At 38.0% G+C, this 12,989-nt stretch overlaps 1 protein-coding gene and 1 pseudogene across 1 annotated transcript; one reads left to right on the top strand and one right to left on the bottom strand.

Annotated features, from left to right (window-relative positions):
• The window catches only part of LOC140154361 (aqualysin-1-like), a 61,766-nt pseudogene extending 58,285 nt beyond the window's left edge, over positions 1–3,481 (top strand).
• Positions 3,482–8,666: 5,185 nt separating this feature from the next.
• LOC140154359 (uncharacterized) lies at positions 8,667–9,011 on the bottom strand. Its single transcript, XM_072176926.1, has one exon. The coding sequence runs from the start codon at positions 9,009–9,011 to the stop codon at positions 8,667–8,669; it is 345 nt and encodes a 114-aa protein (XP_072033027.1).
• Between the last annotated feature and the right edge of the window lie 3,978 nt (positions 9,012–12,989).

Below are 12,989 nucleotides of genomic sequence, written 5' to 3'. Positions count from 1 at the left end.
CTTGGTCGCATTTGGAAGATTGGTGTCACGAAACCGTGATAGGTACAAATTTAGTACTTTCTGTGAATCAAGTATGGTTTATTCTCTACATGTCAATCTTTAAATAATTAGCATAGTCCTTATAATAACGGGGGACTTGATGAGTAAATGACAGCAAACCAGTGAAAAATAACCCAAAACATGGTCAGTGGAGCAACATTATCGATTGGATTAGTCGACCGTATCGGACAATTCGATCTCTCATTGGATTAATATTATCATGTGGTAATAAATTTGCATTGGACAATAGATTACTATAATGGTTTAGTACTGCATATATCGGTTTAATCTTCACTGAGCGGGTTTATGGCTGGAAAGGTCACGGCGAATTTGCCGTGGACATAACTGCACTATGACCCCTTTAAGGAAGCCAATAAATATTGCTACATGGACGCAGTATGTCAGGAGAAAAAAAATAGTCCTGACTGCCATTGTCTCAATACAAGATAAGATGTTCTAAAAGGTCCTTGTCATGTTGGCCAGGATTAGATAAAGGGATACAAACCTGGGTACGAGACATTAGGAATTATTTCTAGCCTCTTAACCACAGGGTTGATGGGCTTCAATAGCTATTCAAGACAGTGTATGTAAGGGATAAACTGTGCATATGAGATATGGGTTCAAGTAGGGGGAAATGTTCACTCCGTTCACTCAAGTTACCCTTTGAATACATGTTTAATGTTGACCAATTAGTTGAATAACAGGTATTAAAAGCGACTGTTATATGTGCAGTACCGCGTGCGGTACTTCACACTTCCGCTGACAGTCCCGCATGCGGAACTACACCTTCCGTCACGCACTTCCGCATGCGGGACTGCACATCCCGACGTGCATTCCCGCATGCGGTGATGCAGGTCGGGATGTGTAGTACCGCATGCGGTACTGCGACATATTTGGTGTATTTCCGCTAGAGGATGTGCAATATTGTTGGTGTTTTTCCGCATGGGGATGTGCAATATTTTTGGTGTTTTCCCGCTTGGTTTACGTGGGGATATACTTTTTGTGTCGAACTTTGTAATAATATAAGTTAGAAAGGTAATTATTTAGACCTACAGGGTGTCCCATAATTAAAATATTGCAGTTCCCCACGCGGAAATACACATGCGGAAAAACACCAAAAATATTACACATCCCCTAGCAGAAATGCACCAAAAATGTTGCAGTTCCCCACGCGAAAATACACCAAAAATATTGCATATCCCCATGCGGAAAAACACCAAAAATATTGCACATCACCTGGCGGAAATACACCAAAATATTGCACATCCCCATGCGGAAAAACACCAAAAATATTGCACATCCCCTAGCGGAAATGCACCAAAAATATTGCAGTTCCCCACGCGGAAATACACCAAAAATATTGCACATCCCCATGCGGAAAAACACTAAAAATAGTGCACATCCCTAGCGGAAATGCACCAAAAATATTGCACATATGCGGAAAAACACCAAAAATATTGCACATCCCCTGGCGGAAATACACCAAAAATATTACACATCCCCATGCGGAAAAACACCAACAATATTGCACATCCCCTAGCGGAAATGCACCAAAAATATTGCAGTTCCCCACGCGGAAATGCACCAAAAATATTGCACATCCCCTAGCGGAAATGCACCAAAAATGTTGCAGTACCGCATGCGGTAGTGCACATCCCGACCTGCATTACCGCATGCGGGAATGCAGGTCGGGATGTGCAGTACCGCATGCGGAATCCCGACCTGCGTGACGGAATGCAGGTCGGGATGTGCAGTTCCGCATGCGGGACTGTGAACGGAAGTGTGCAGTACCGCATGCGGTACTGCACACTTCCGCGTCCCAAAATAGTTCTGAATAAACAATGCAAAATTTAATGAGTTTCTACTGTGTGATGTAATAGTTGATGTAGTGCCGGAGCATGAGACAAAACAGAGTATGCGAAATTTGACGTTTTATTGGGGTGTGCACGACCTTGTTCTTCTCTTCGCAAAAGTCAGTTTTCCGAAATAATGTAAACCGTAAAAGGTTTTAGCCTTACCAATTCGCCAGTTACAGTAATTTATTATAGATTATTACAGTGTTCAATTTTGCAAAATTGTTTCCCAAAGAAGGTGTCTCTAATCATATGCTATACATGTATACATATTGCATGTGGTAGAGACTATCAACATATAGATTCTCCCACACGAACGAAGTTTATTTTTTTCCGAAATGCGCCTTCCTAAATTTGTTCGGCCTTGGTAGGATCTATCAGTGAGATATAGACAAAACTAAAAGAAACAAAAGAAATCGGCCAGATTTATAGACGAATCCAATTGCACGCATGCATTCCTTAACCTCAATGGCAGCCATAGCTGGGTCCCCGTCGGGTATATCCCACCTAACATATGAAAATATGCGTCCTTGGCGGGGATCTTAAACTGCATTTCATCACACGTGTTACACGTAGACAATATATAGAATACTTAGTAATGGAAGTTTACAACACAATACAAGATAACATTGATTTTTAAACGGCTTTAATCCACCCATTATTGGGCAGTCTCAACACCAGTTTGGTGCGCCGGGGACCCAGTCATGGCCGACTAAATTCTGACCATCACTTGGCTTGTTGGATTCATCTATGTTTAAAAAAACGTACATTTGAACAGGAAAAACTTGACATTATTGCTTTGATTTTTTATAAAAAACAACAACAACAATATTTTTTTATCTAATCTGTAGTGTCTGATATATTTGGAGTATGAAAATCCAAATAGACATTTAGGACGAATTAAAATAATAATATCATTGGGATTATTCTTCTTGCAGGTGCTGCCGCAAGAATATTTCAAGAACTCGAAGAAGAAGGCACTAGTTCCCCTGCCTTGGTTGAGTCACATATGAAGACCGACGCTACAAAAAATTCTGATGTCAAGAATCCTGGAACAGGATCACCTACTCTTCTACTGTATATGGGTAAGTTTGAATAAACATACCGTGTTTTTTCTAATTATTATACCTACAAAGGCCCAGAGCCCATATGTTGCACACTTACGGGTCCTACGAATTAAAATTCTCACATGAAACTCCATAGGTGGGGTATGGGGGTTGGGTGTGATTCAATGTCATTCAACAAAGTGGAAAATGTGATAAAATTGGACCCTCCTTCTTAAAACCCTCATGAAAGTTATATTTAATATACACGTATTCCATTTAACTTTTCTTCAGACCCAACGCACTGAATGCAGTGGAGCCGAAGACCAGGTTTATATTGCGTCTTAATTCATAAAGAGTCATCAAACTTTAAACATAACAAAATGTCGTATATAAAACCAAGAAAAAGTCAATATCATCATTTCTGCTCTCGCTTCACAAAGCCGATCGAGATGACATTTGTTGACCAAGTTTCGACTTCTAACGCCAATGCTTAGTTGTATTCGTACGAAAGGTAAATCAGTACGTCAGGTAAACAATGTGAATCCTCCCCGGGGACTACTCTGAATAGTTTTGACTGAATCACCTGGCGTACGCGTACACGTAAGCATTGGCGTAAGAAATTGCAACCCCTAAATTAAATACATAATTTGAAATAATGCAATTTAAATGAAAGGCAATGAAAATAATTATATTAAAAAAGAACGCCGAAATAAATCCATGATCGTCTTCAGAAAACAAAGTTTTCTCGTTTCGTTTCTGCTGTCTAGTATCAAGTGAGGTAAGCCTCCGGGATGCTTAATTTCTTTCTGCAACCATAATGGGCCGCAATATATCACTAACCGCATAGTCCGAGGCAAGGTTCATTATTGTCAGGGTTAGGGTCTTAGGGTTATAGGGTCTTATGGTTAGGGTTAGGGTAAGGGTTAGGGTTTAGGGTTAGGGTTAGGGGTTAGGGTTTAGTGTTAGGGTAAGGGTTAGGGATTAGGGTTAGGGTTAGGATTATATTCGTATTTATTAGTACTAATAATATTGTGTGTATGCATAAGCAAACACCTTTCTGGCACAACGAATCATAGCACAGTCGTGTAGGCATTAGACTATGGATACATAGATTGTGGGTTCGAACTCCAGGTAAACCGTTGTAGAATTTTAATTCTATCGATTTCTTTTTATTTTATTAAGTAAGAGGAAATAATATGTATATGTATGTACTATGTGTTATCGCATTGCGGCCCATTATGGTTGCAGAAAGAAATTACGCCTCCGGGATCAGCCCAAACAAGAAATTCCTGAAAAAAATTGGTGTCAGTTCAATCTGACACGGTTATTATTATTATTCAATTGTGTGAGATAACAAATACATTTATTTCTTTTTATTTAAGTTCTTATATAACCTTAGGGGTTTTCAATTGAAATGTTTATACTTTATCTGGAAATAATAACAACATTAAAACATCCACTAAATAAGTTACCCAAAAGAAAATTTTCAAAAAAATAAATAAATAAAAATTATTTAAAAAGAAATGACCTTTGACGAAATCACCCCTAAACTTTGACCTTTAGGGTCATAAATATTTGTAACATGTTTAGAATGATGTAAGGATCATTCCTGATGAATTTGAGCTCGATCAGACCAATTTTAACATTTGACCTTTTACCCCTAAACTTTTACCTTTGGGGTCATAACTATTTTTAACATGTTAGGAATGTCGTAAGGATCATACCTGTTGAATTAGAGCTTGATTCGGCCAATTTTAAAATTTTCCCTTTGACCCTTTTTTTACCTTTGGGGTCATAGATATTTTTAACATGTTAAGGATGTAATAAGGATTATTTCTGTGCAAGTGGCATCAACATACTATGTTACATACAGCAGATATGAATTTTTGAAGATTTTTTAATTTTAACCAGAAATGACCCCTTAATGACCTTTGACCCAATTTCTGTGAACACCCTATAGACACTGGATATAGCCGATGCATATGTGTAAGTGACATCACCGTTGTGGCTTGTCTACTATAAATGTAGGTCACCGTGCCTAATGATGGCTGTTCTAAATTTTACACAAAGATGTTCAAAGCCAAATCAGGCTAATTTTAACATTTGACCTTGGGTTGACCCTTAGGATGTAGTACAATATATACAGCTTGGGCCAGTGGTTCTTCTGACCAAGTTTGGTGTAGCAGCATTTTCAAGATTTTCACTAAATCACCCCTAATATCCGTTTTATGACCTTTGACCCCTATCGGTGAACAACTTTTATGAAGCTTGGGTCAGTATGGTTCTTATGCCCACGTTTGATATAAAATTGGATCGATTGAGCCCATATTTATTGGTCGAAATTGGGTCAAGCGCCTGGCACTAGTAGCATTTCAAAGATTTTCACATAATGACCTCTAATAACCCCTACATGACCTTTCACCCCTAACTGTGTACAACTTTGAAGGAGCTTGGGTCAGTGCTTTTTGTGGCCAAGTTTGATCGAGATTGATATGAGCGTCTGGCACTAGTAGCATTTTAAAAGATGGTTTATCGGAAGAATCGGAAGAAGAATCAGATTCGCCTGCTCAACAATATATCAGTGTGGCATTTCGTGCCACCTGATATAAAGAACAACGTGTATTTCAAGCCCTAGCCGTGACTTTCGTCACGTAAATAATTCTCTCTTATTCACAATGAAGCTTTGCAATTTGATAGATGTGCAATTTGATTAGGCGAAAGCTATTCCAGAAGGAGTATGTAAATTAAATGGAACAGCCGGTTTTTTTATCAGAGGGAGTATGTAAATTAAACGGAACAGCTATTTTGGGGCCATTTCAGAGGGAGTATGTAAATTAAATGGAACAGCAAAAATGCCAATGGGTATGTAATTTAACTGGAACAGCCTTAAATTGATATCGATATCAATATTGACGTCACAGATTCGATTTATCACGTGATCGTCAAACCTGTATTAGAAGGTGTCAGTTTTCAGGAACTGACACGAAAATAGACGATGTCCTATCGGAACTAGTTTCGTTTTGGTGGGAGGGGGTCTCCATATTACGTTTAGAAAAAATGTCTGACGAAGGTAATATTTAAGATTACATCTCTGGCAGGATGGAAGGGAGGGATCGGCCCAAAACCAAACTAGTTTAGGAGGACTTCATCAATCTTTTGCGTTGTTCCTAAAAGGTATTATATAGCAAAAAGTAAATAATTGTCAGATTCCACCGGGGTCAAAACCTAAAACGCACTGTGAACAGCTAGAAATACTTTATTTGGCGGAATTTGGTTATTGCAATCAAATGTTATAAACACCAGATAACCCATCCACCTTGAGCGTTTTCTACGAAAGATAAAAAAATAAAGGAAGAGTCACGCACCACCCACTATTATGTGTTCAACTAACTTATACACAGGGGTTTTATACGATATTTGACAAAATAAGAAAAGATCCTTCAAACTCATGAGAGAAATGTTTAAGATCATAGAGCCAAACTTCACACTTGTTTGATGAGCATAAAAACTACGTTATTTTAAAGAAAAATGTGAACACTGATGGCGCTATTTATCTTTAATCGTGTTTTCATCTTTACAAGGGGTAGACACTGTATATCTCGGATTGCCCAAGGGTGACGATTTTACACCGCCTCCCCCACCCCAGAATCTTCAATCTTATTCTACAACACTCAAAGATCAATAATCTGCAAAAAAACAAACTTTCACTGCCAAAACCATCTAACAACATCAGACAAAGAGTAACAAATAGCAACGAAATTTTCAAAAAACTTTTGATCATGAAATGTTAGGAATAACTTATATTATTTGGCTAAATTCAATTTAAAATATATGTAAATAGCGCCCTCAATTGGCACACAAATATACAGTTTAATACATAACAATAATCACAAATACCACAAAAAAGCAGAAAAGGATGAATAAGTTGAAAAAAGAGACGAAAATCTTTGCTAAAAAGAGCTGGAAATATATGTATATATTTGTGTGATAGTTGTTGGTATTGTCCAGGTCTAGAATTCAACATTAGGTCTATATAATGTTTTGTTAGAAAATTTGATAAATGATCAAACAACCGTTACTTATAATTAAACCATCTCAACGTTATTTCAATCTGTATATGCCTACTACTACCGGGATACTACTGTCAAATTAAATCATAAAGAACACATTTATGTAATTTACATGAAGTTTTTTAACGTATACCCAGAGAAGATTTCAGTACGTCCATCCATGTAGCTCGTTGCACCGATATTCGTTGAAAGACTCAGATTTCAGACCATTCCCAGCAAACACAAAACGTTTTCGATTTCGTTCGCAAAAGGTTAGAAAAGGTTGCCAGAAAATGTCGGGTTATATAAAGGTCATATAAAGGGTATAAAATGTTTTCATAACATTCAAAAACATTTGTTGATAAGCAACTGCCATATTCTAACATAATGTTATTAAAGGGTTGACAAAATATTTGTCAAAAACTGTTTACAAAAAATATTTTACAAACGTTTCCATGGCCTTTATATAACCCGACAGCTATTAAACCGTTTTTATCTAAACCAAAAAACATTTTTTGTGTTTGCTGCTGGGTTCCTCAACGCGGTCGCAGGTACATGGTAGCTTCCAAGTGCTTATTTTGTATCCTTCGGTTTACCGTAAACATGGTATTAAAAATAGAGCTTTTAGTAAACAGACAAATCACTGAATCCTCTGTTTATTACCACTACATAAACGAGTGGTTTAATCAGACTGACAACTCATCACATCTGACAGTTTCCTTTTACAGGCGACAGGAACCGCCTTTGAGAGCGTGGGCCTCCTTTGGAGGCCTATGTTCGGAAGCGAACAGGGGAGGCGAAGGAGTATTCACAATCTCAATTAGTCAAAGACCGGTGGAAAGCTGAAGATATTGATCAGTGTGTGTTTTATTTCTAAAGATGCTAAAGTATCTAGAAAAGGAATAGAACCCTCTTGCTCTTGTTCGTAAGTGAATTTGACACTGTTGGTAGGATCAATGGTGTTTAAATGATCAGTTAGATTGGCAACTTGTCCTTTGCGTACAAAATATATAGGCATATTTCCAAAACATCATCAACAGTCTTTTTCAGGGGCGACACCTCTCCGGAACTGTGGAAATAGCTTTCTCCTCAAGCCACCCCATAAAGATAATGCAAGCGAGAGGGTTGAGGGGACTACCCATGGCGATGCCGAAACGTTGGCGATAAATTTAACCTGAATAGCTAAAATACGCAACCGTACTAAGGCAAAAATTGGACTATTCACTGATAATATCTTTGACCAACTCATCACGCTCTCAACGGCGGTTCCTGTCACATATAAAAGGAAACTGTCAGATGTGATGAGTTGCTACTCTGATGCTTGCTTGCTTGCTTGCTTGCTTGCTTGCTTGCTTGCTTGCTTGCTTGCTTGCTTGGGTCGACTCTTGTAGTCGGACTCACATAATGGCTCTCCAAACTGCTCTGCCTAGCATACAATTTTTGATGTCTGGGCCTGTTAATCCCGATCATCTGCCAACATCTTGATATAATCCTTCTTGGGTGGACTTCTTGTTCGCTTTCCATGTTTGGGCTGCCACATAAGAACAACAATTGAAGCTGCTTCCTCTTCGCTTCTTGCACAGTGCCCTGCAAACTTTAACCTTCTAATCCTGAGCCTCTCAGAGATTGGTAACAGATTCCCATACAGTTGTTGGTGGTGTGTGTTTGCCATGAGATATCTAGTGCCTAGGTAAGAGACGGGTATAGCAGCCATCCATAGCTTTTCTCATTTTGGTTGTTATTGTCCATGTTTCAGCGCCATATGTTAGTACCGATTTTACAGTGGTGGTAAATAACCTGATCTTTAGAGCTCTTGGCAGATTACTTTTCCAGATCTTGTCCATGCTGTTGCATGCTTTCCAAGCAAGTGCCTTTCTGATGTTAAAGTCCTTCTCACTAGTACTGGCAGTCCATGTACCTAGATATTTGAAGTCATGCACTATCTCCAATTCGCTTCCATCCAGTGTTTTTATTGAAGACGGAGTTTCCTTGTACAGCATTGCCTTGGTCTTCTTGGCATTCATTCCTAGTCCTACTTTCTGTACAGCAGCTTCAACAAGATGAAGCTGCTGATGAAACCACTAGCGAAGTGGTGAAACGTCACTAAAAAATGTGAGTAAATACCTACGTTTTGCATTGGAATTAGGCCTACACAAAAAGAATTGTGTTAACAGTTGAATCTAACATTCCAAATGAACTTGTTCAAAAATCTATTATTCCAAATGAACTTGTTCAAAGATTAGGAAAAGGAAATGCAGTGAACCAGCAAATTCTCAATGTATCTCAATGTTGTTAATTGCTTTTTAATTTTATTTATTTGTTTGATGTTTTGTTGTCGTTGTCTTGTTTGTGTGTGTGTATTATAGTGGGTTTTTTTGTTGCGTCTATAATTATTTATATTTTCGATACCGGGATTCCCTCAACATACCCGAATGAACTGTGACTTGCCGTGAAAGTAATTTTCTCTGGTATCAGCCCGCTCTCCTAAGGGACCGTTCACAAAAACTTGTTAGGGGGGTCCTGATTTATGATTCAAAGATATGATTCATTGGCCATAAGAATTGCAACATTAATGCTGCAGTTAATCAATTTTGGTGTCATAATTGAGCCCAAGGTGATACAAGCGACATGATTGTCATAATACTCTCCTTATGGATCACTTAGGAAAATACGTTAGCCCTTTCTGCAATCATAGAATTCCTGGGTCAAAGTTTATGCAGTTGCTCAAATATTCTTCAAACTAGTTGCAAAATCTTTCTCAGGTCATAAGGATTCAGAAAATGTATAGTTTTACCTATCTACAACCTATAGTTCCAGAGTTACGAGCAAAAGATCGAAGTTCAAAATTTGGACTACAGATGGGTCCGATTTTTGATGAAAATGGTCTCAAATTTGACGTCTTGTAATAGCAATTAAGAAGAGAATAGTATACAAATATATACTGCCATGAGAGGTTCTGGTTAAAACTATGGGCCCGAGAGATCAATATTACTATTTTCCTGAGGGGCGCAGCCCCGAAGGAAAATAGTATTAATTGATCTCAACGAGGGACCATAGTTTTAACCGGAACTTCGAATAAAGGCAGAATATATTTGTTTTATATACTTCATTAATGTGTTCTTTGTTCATTGATTGGTTAAAAGAATTATTTGACGTTTTGACTCTCCAGCTTCTATCATGAGTGAACAGCACGACCAATTTAAGCACAACCTATATTTTGCCCTTCAAAAAAATCGAATAGGCTAAAATCGGGCTAACCAATTACAGCAGCGCGAAATCACGCTATGCGTGAACTGTTCCGTCGCATCGAATGCGCACACGCGGAAGGCATGGTCAAAAGTACTATTTACGGCTTGGAGGTACTATTTACGGCTCATCCGGGACATTGAAAATACTATTTACGGCTCAGAGGTACTATTTACGGATAGGAGTACTGATGGCAGAACTATTTTTGGTCATGTGATCCACCAATCAATGAACAAGAATATATTTATGAAGTATATAATATGCACTATCTAGTATATTTGGTAGGAAAAACAGCTATGTTGCCTAGGTAACAATACATCTTTTTCTTTTTTTGAAATACATATTTATTCAAACCATTTTGCAGCAAGATACTGAATTACATGGAAGTTACATTATGAAACATATTCAAATTGCATATTCACATCAATAAATTTACAATATAATGAATGTTTTTAAAATAAAACATTGAAAAATGATTGAGAAACAGGTTATTGCAAACATGTAAAAATGTGGAAATTATTGAAAATTTAAAAGAATCACATAAATAACACTCGTCTCCTCAAACCCATTTTGTCCCCAACTTAAACTTTCTCATCCCACAAGCACCCCCAATTCCATTGAAACCCTCCCACACATAGCAAAACAATCCCTCAAAACACAATATTTCATCCCCAACTCAACCCTTTCTCATCCCACAAACTCCACTGAAACCTCCACACATGCTCCACCTCCCCCATATAGCAAAATAATCCCACAAAGCATAATAATTGGCCTGTCAAAAAAGGGGCTCTTGGGAACTGATGAGTTGTCAATGGGGTCTCGAGAACTGATGAAGCTGTCTACACAGGTTTCCCTTTGCCTAGTCACATGGCGAAATGGTTTTCCATTAAAGTCTCATTCAGCATGTTCAGTGATCCCAGCGAAAGTGTAAACTAGACATTGTGCTCCCTTAGCCAGTGAAGTTGGTATCTTTATGACCTATGTAGTTGTTCATGTGACATTTGTACCACCAGCCTATGGTTCATGGTGATGACAACATTGTACTATGTAATTTGCGGGAGCAGCAGCATTTTGAAGTTATTTGGTTACATACCAGAAATAACCCCTGAATGACCTTTGACCCTAATTCTGTGTTCAATTTTTAGACACTGCCTATAGACGATGCATGTGTGCAAGTGACGTCACGCTGCTATTTAATGTGAGGAAGGAGAAGCATTTTTAGTGAAAAACACGTGATATTTTCACGTGCCATTTGTGGCACCCCAATGGTCCTAGTAATATATACTTGCATCATTAGAATGAACAATTGCCAATTCTCTTTAAATTGCAAATATTGTGCAAAAAGTTACTATTTTCGCCTGTTTTGTCATACCGTAAACGTTCGCCTAATGGCGCTTTTGGATTCTTAGAAATGTGAGAGCGCCATCCTTTTAAAATCTCAACAGCATTAAGGATACGTGTATGTTAAATTGAGCAACCTGGACATAATGCCTCAGAAAAAAAAATATCGTGACATGACCCAATACTTTAGGTCACTAGGTTAGTTGCTAGAGCAGCAAATGTTTTGGGGTTTCTTCAGGTATTCTTTCTCAAAGTGCCATTGGACTTAATCGATTCATACGTTATCCCTCATTTTGGTAAATCTTTTTATAACATTGTAATTTCTTCATATTTTTTAATATTCTTCAGTTCAAAATTACACCCTTCTATTGTCTGACCCGTTAGCTCAGTCGGTAGATGGTGCGTCTTGAATGGTGAATGGTACTTGTTCGAATCTTGATGTCTGCCCCCCACTTTTATGTGAAGAAGGGTCAAGAAATGTTTTTGGATTTTATCCCCATTTTACGAACGAATATTGTGAATTTTTTATATTTAATTTTAATAGATAAATAGGCACTGCGAACAAACGGCAACAAAAACCGCTGACAAAATTTGCTCCACTTGCTACCTATCAATGCGTGATATAGTCCATTACATTTAACAGTTAAATGACCTTTTGAAAAATAGAACGGCCTCAATGTTTCAAATTGTGTAACTACATTACTTTATTCATTGAGCGTGTTTATAGTGGTGTACGGTATTTATACGGTATCCTTATACGCATATGGGATTAGGCTGGAATGTCACTTATCCGTTATCTCGACTGTTTATAGTGGCGACCAATAGCGCTATTCTGAATCCGAGGTGGTTGAACTCAGCGTGTTCGAGGTCACCGCAATGCAATGTGGGAAATACAAATATGGTGCCAGTTTCAAATAGTTTGCCGTCGAAACGATGCCGGCCTACTTTTTAACATTATTGCTATAGTACCGTACCATATTTTTAATTGATGTGTTATTACACTGACAAATATGAACTCGTAGAGTTATATAATCTTGCTCCACTTCCTTGAATAACGGTATTGTTAATCCATGTCTGTTTATAGTGGCCGTATACGGAATGAATATACTGCAATATCCATGGATTTCGAAGGATATCAGTTCCGTATAATATGTGCGACAAATAGCGCTATTGGTCTGTTTATAGTGGCGATCAATACCGACTCATTTATGCATTATAAATGATCAGCTATTTTTTCTTTTCTTAAAAGGATCGAACCCAAGTAGATCAGACCATTGATCATATAACCAGGGGGATGACACTCTTATTCACATGTTTATTTACAACGCAAACCTATATCGAATCCCGGTGGTTTGCGAATAATGAAATGTCCGCATCCCAGGATCAATTAAACCCTGGTATGAATTATTTATTAG

The sequence above is a fragment of the Amphiura filiformis genome, chromosome 6 (genome assembly GCF_039555335.1).
Source record: "Amphiura filiformis chromosome 6, Afil_fr2py, whole genome shotgun sequence".
NCBI classification, from domain to species: Eukaryota; Metazoa; Echinodermata; class Ophiuroidea; order Amphilepidida; family Amphiuridae; genus Amphiura; species Amphiura filiformis.
The sequence above is the reverse complement of the archived record's forward strand: the minus strand, read 5'-3'. Positions and strand labels throughout refer to the sequence as shown.

Bases quoted from the DNA above. Each gene is read 5' to 3' on its own strand.
- LOC140154359 (XM_072176926.1), bottom strand. From the start codon at position 9,011: ATGAATGCCAAGAAGACCAAGGCAATGCTGTACAAGGAAACTCCGTCT.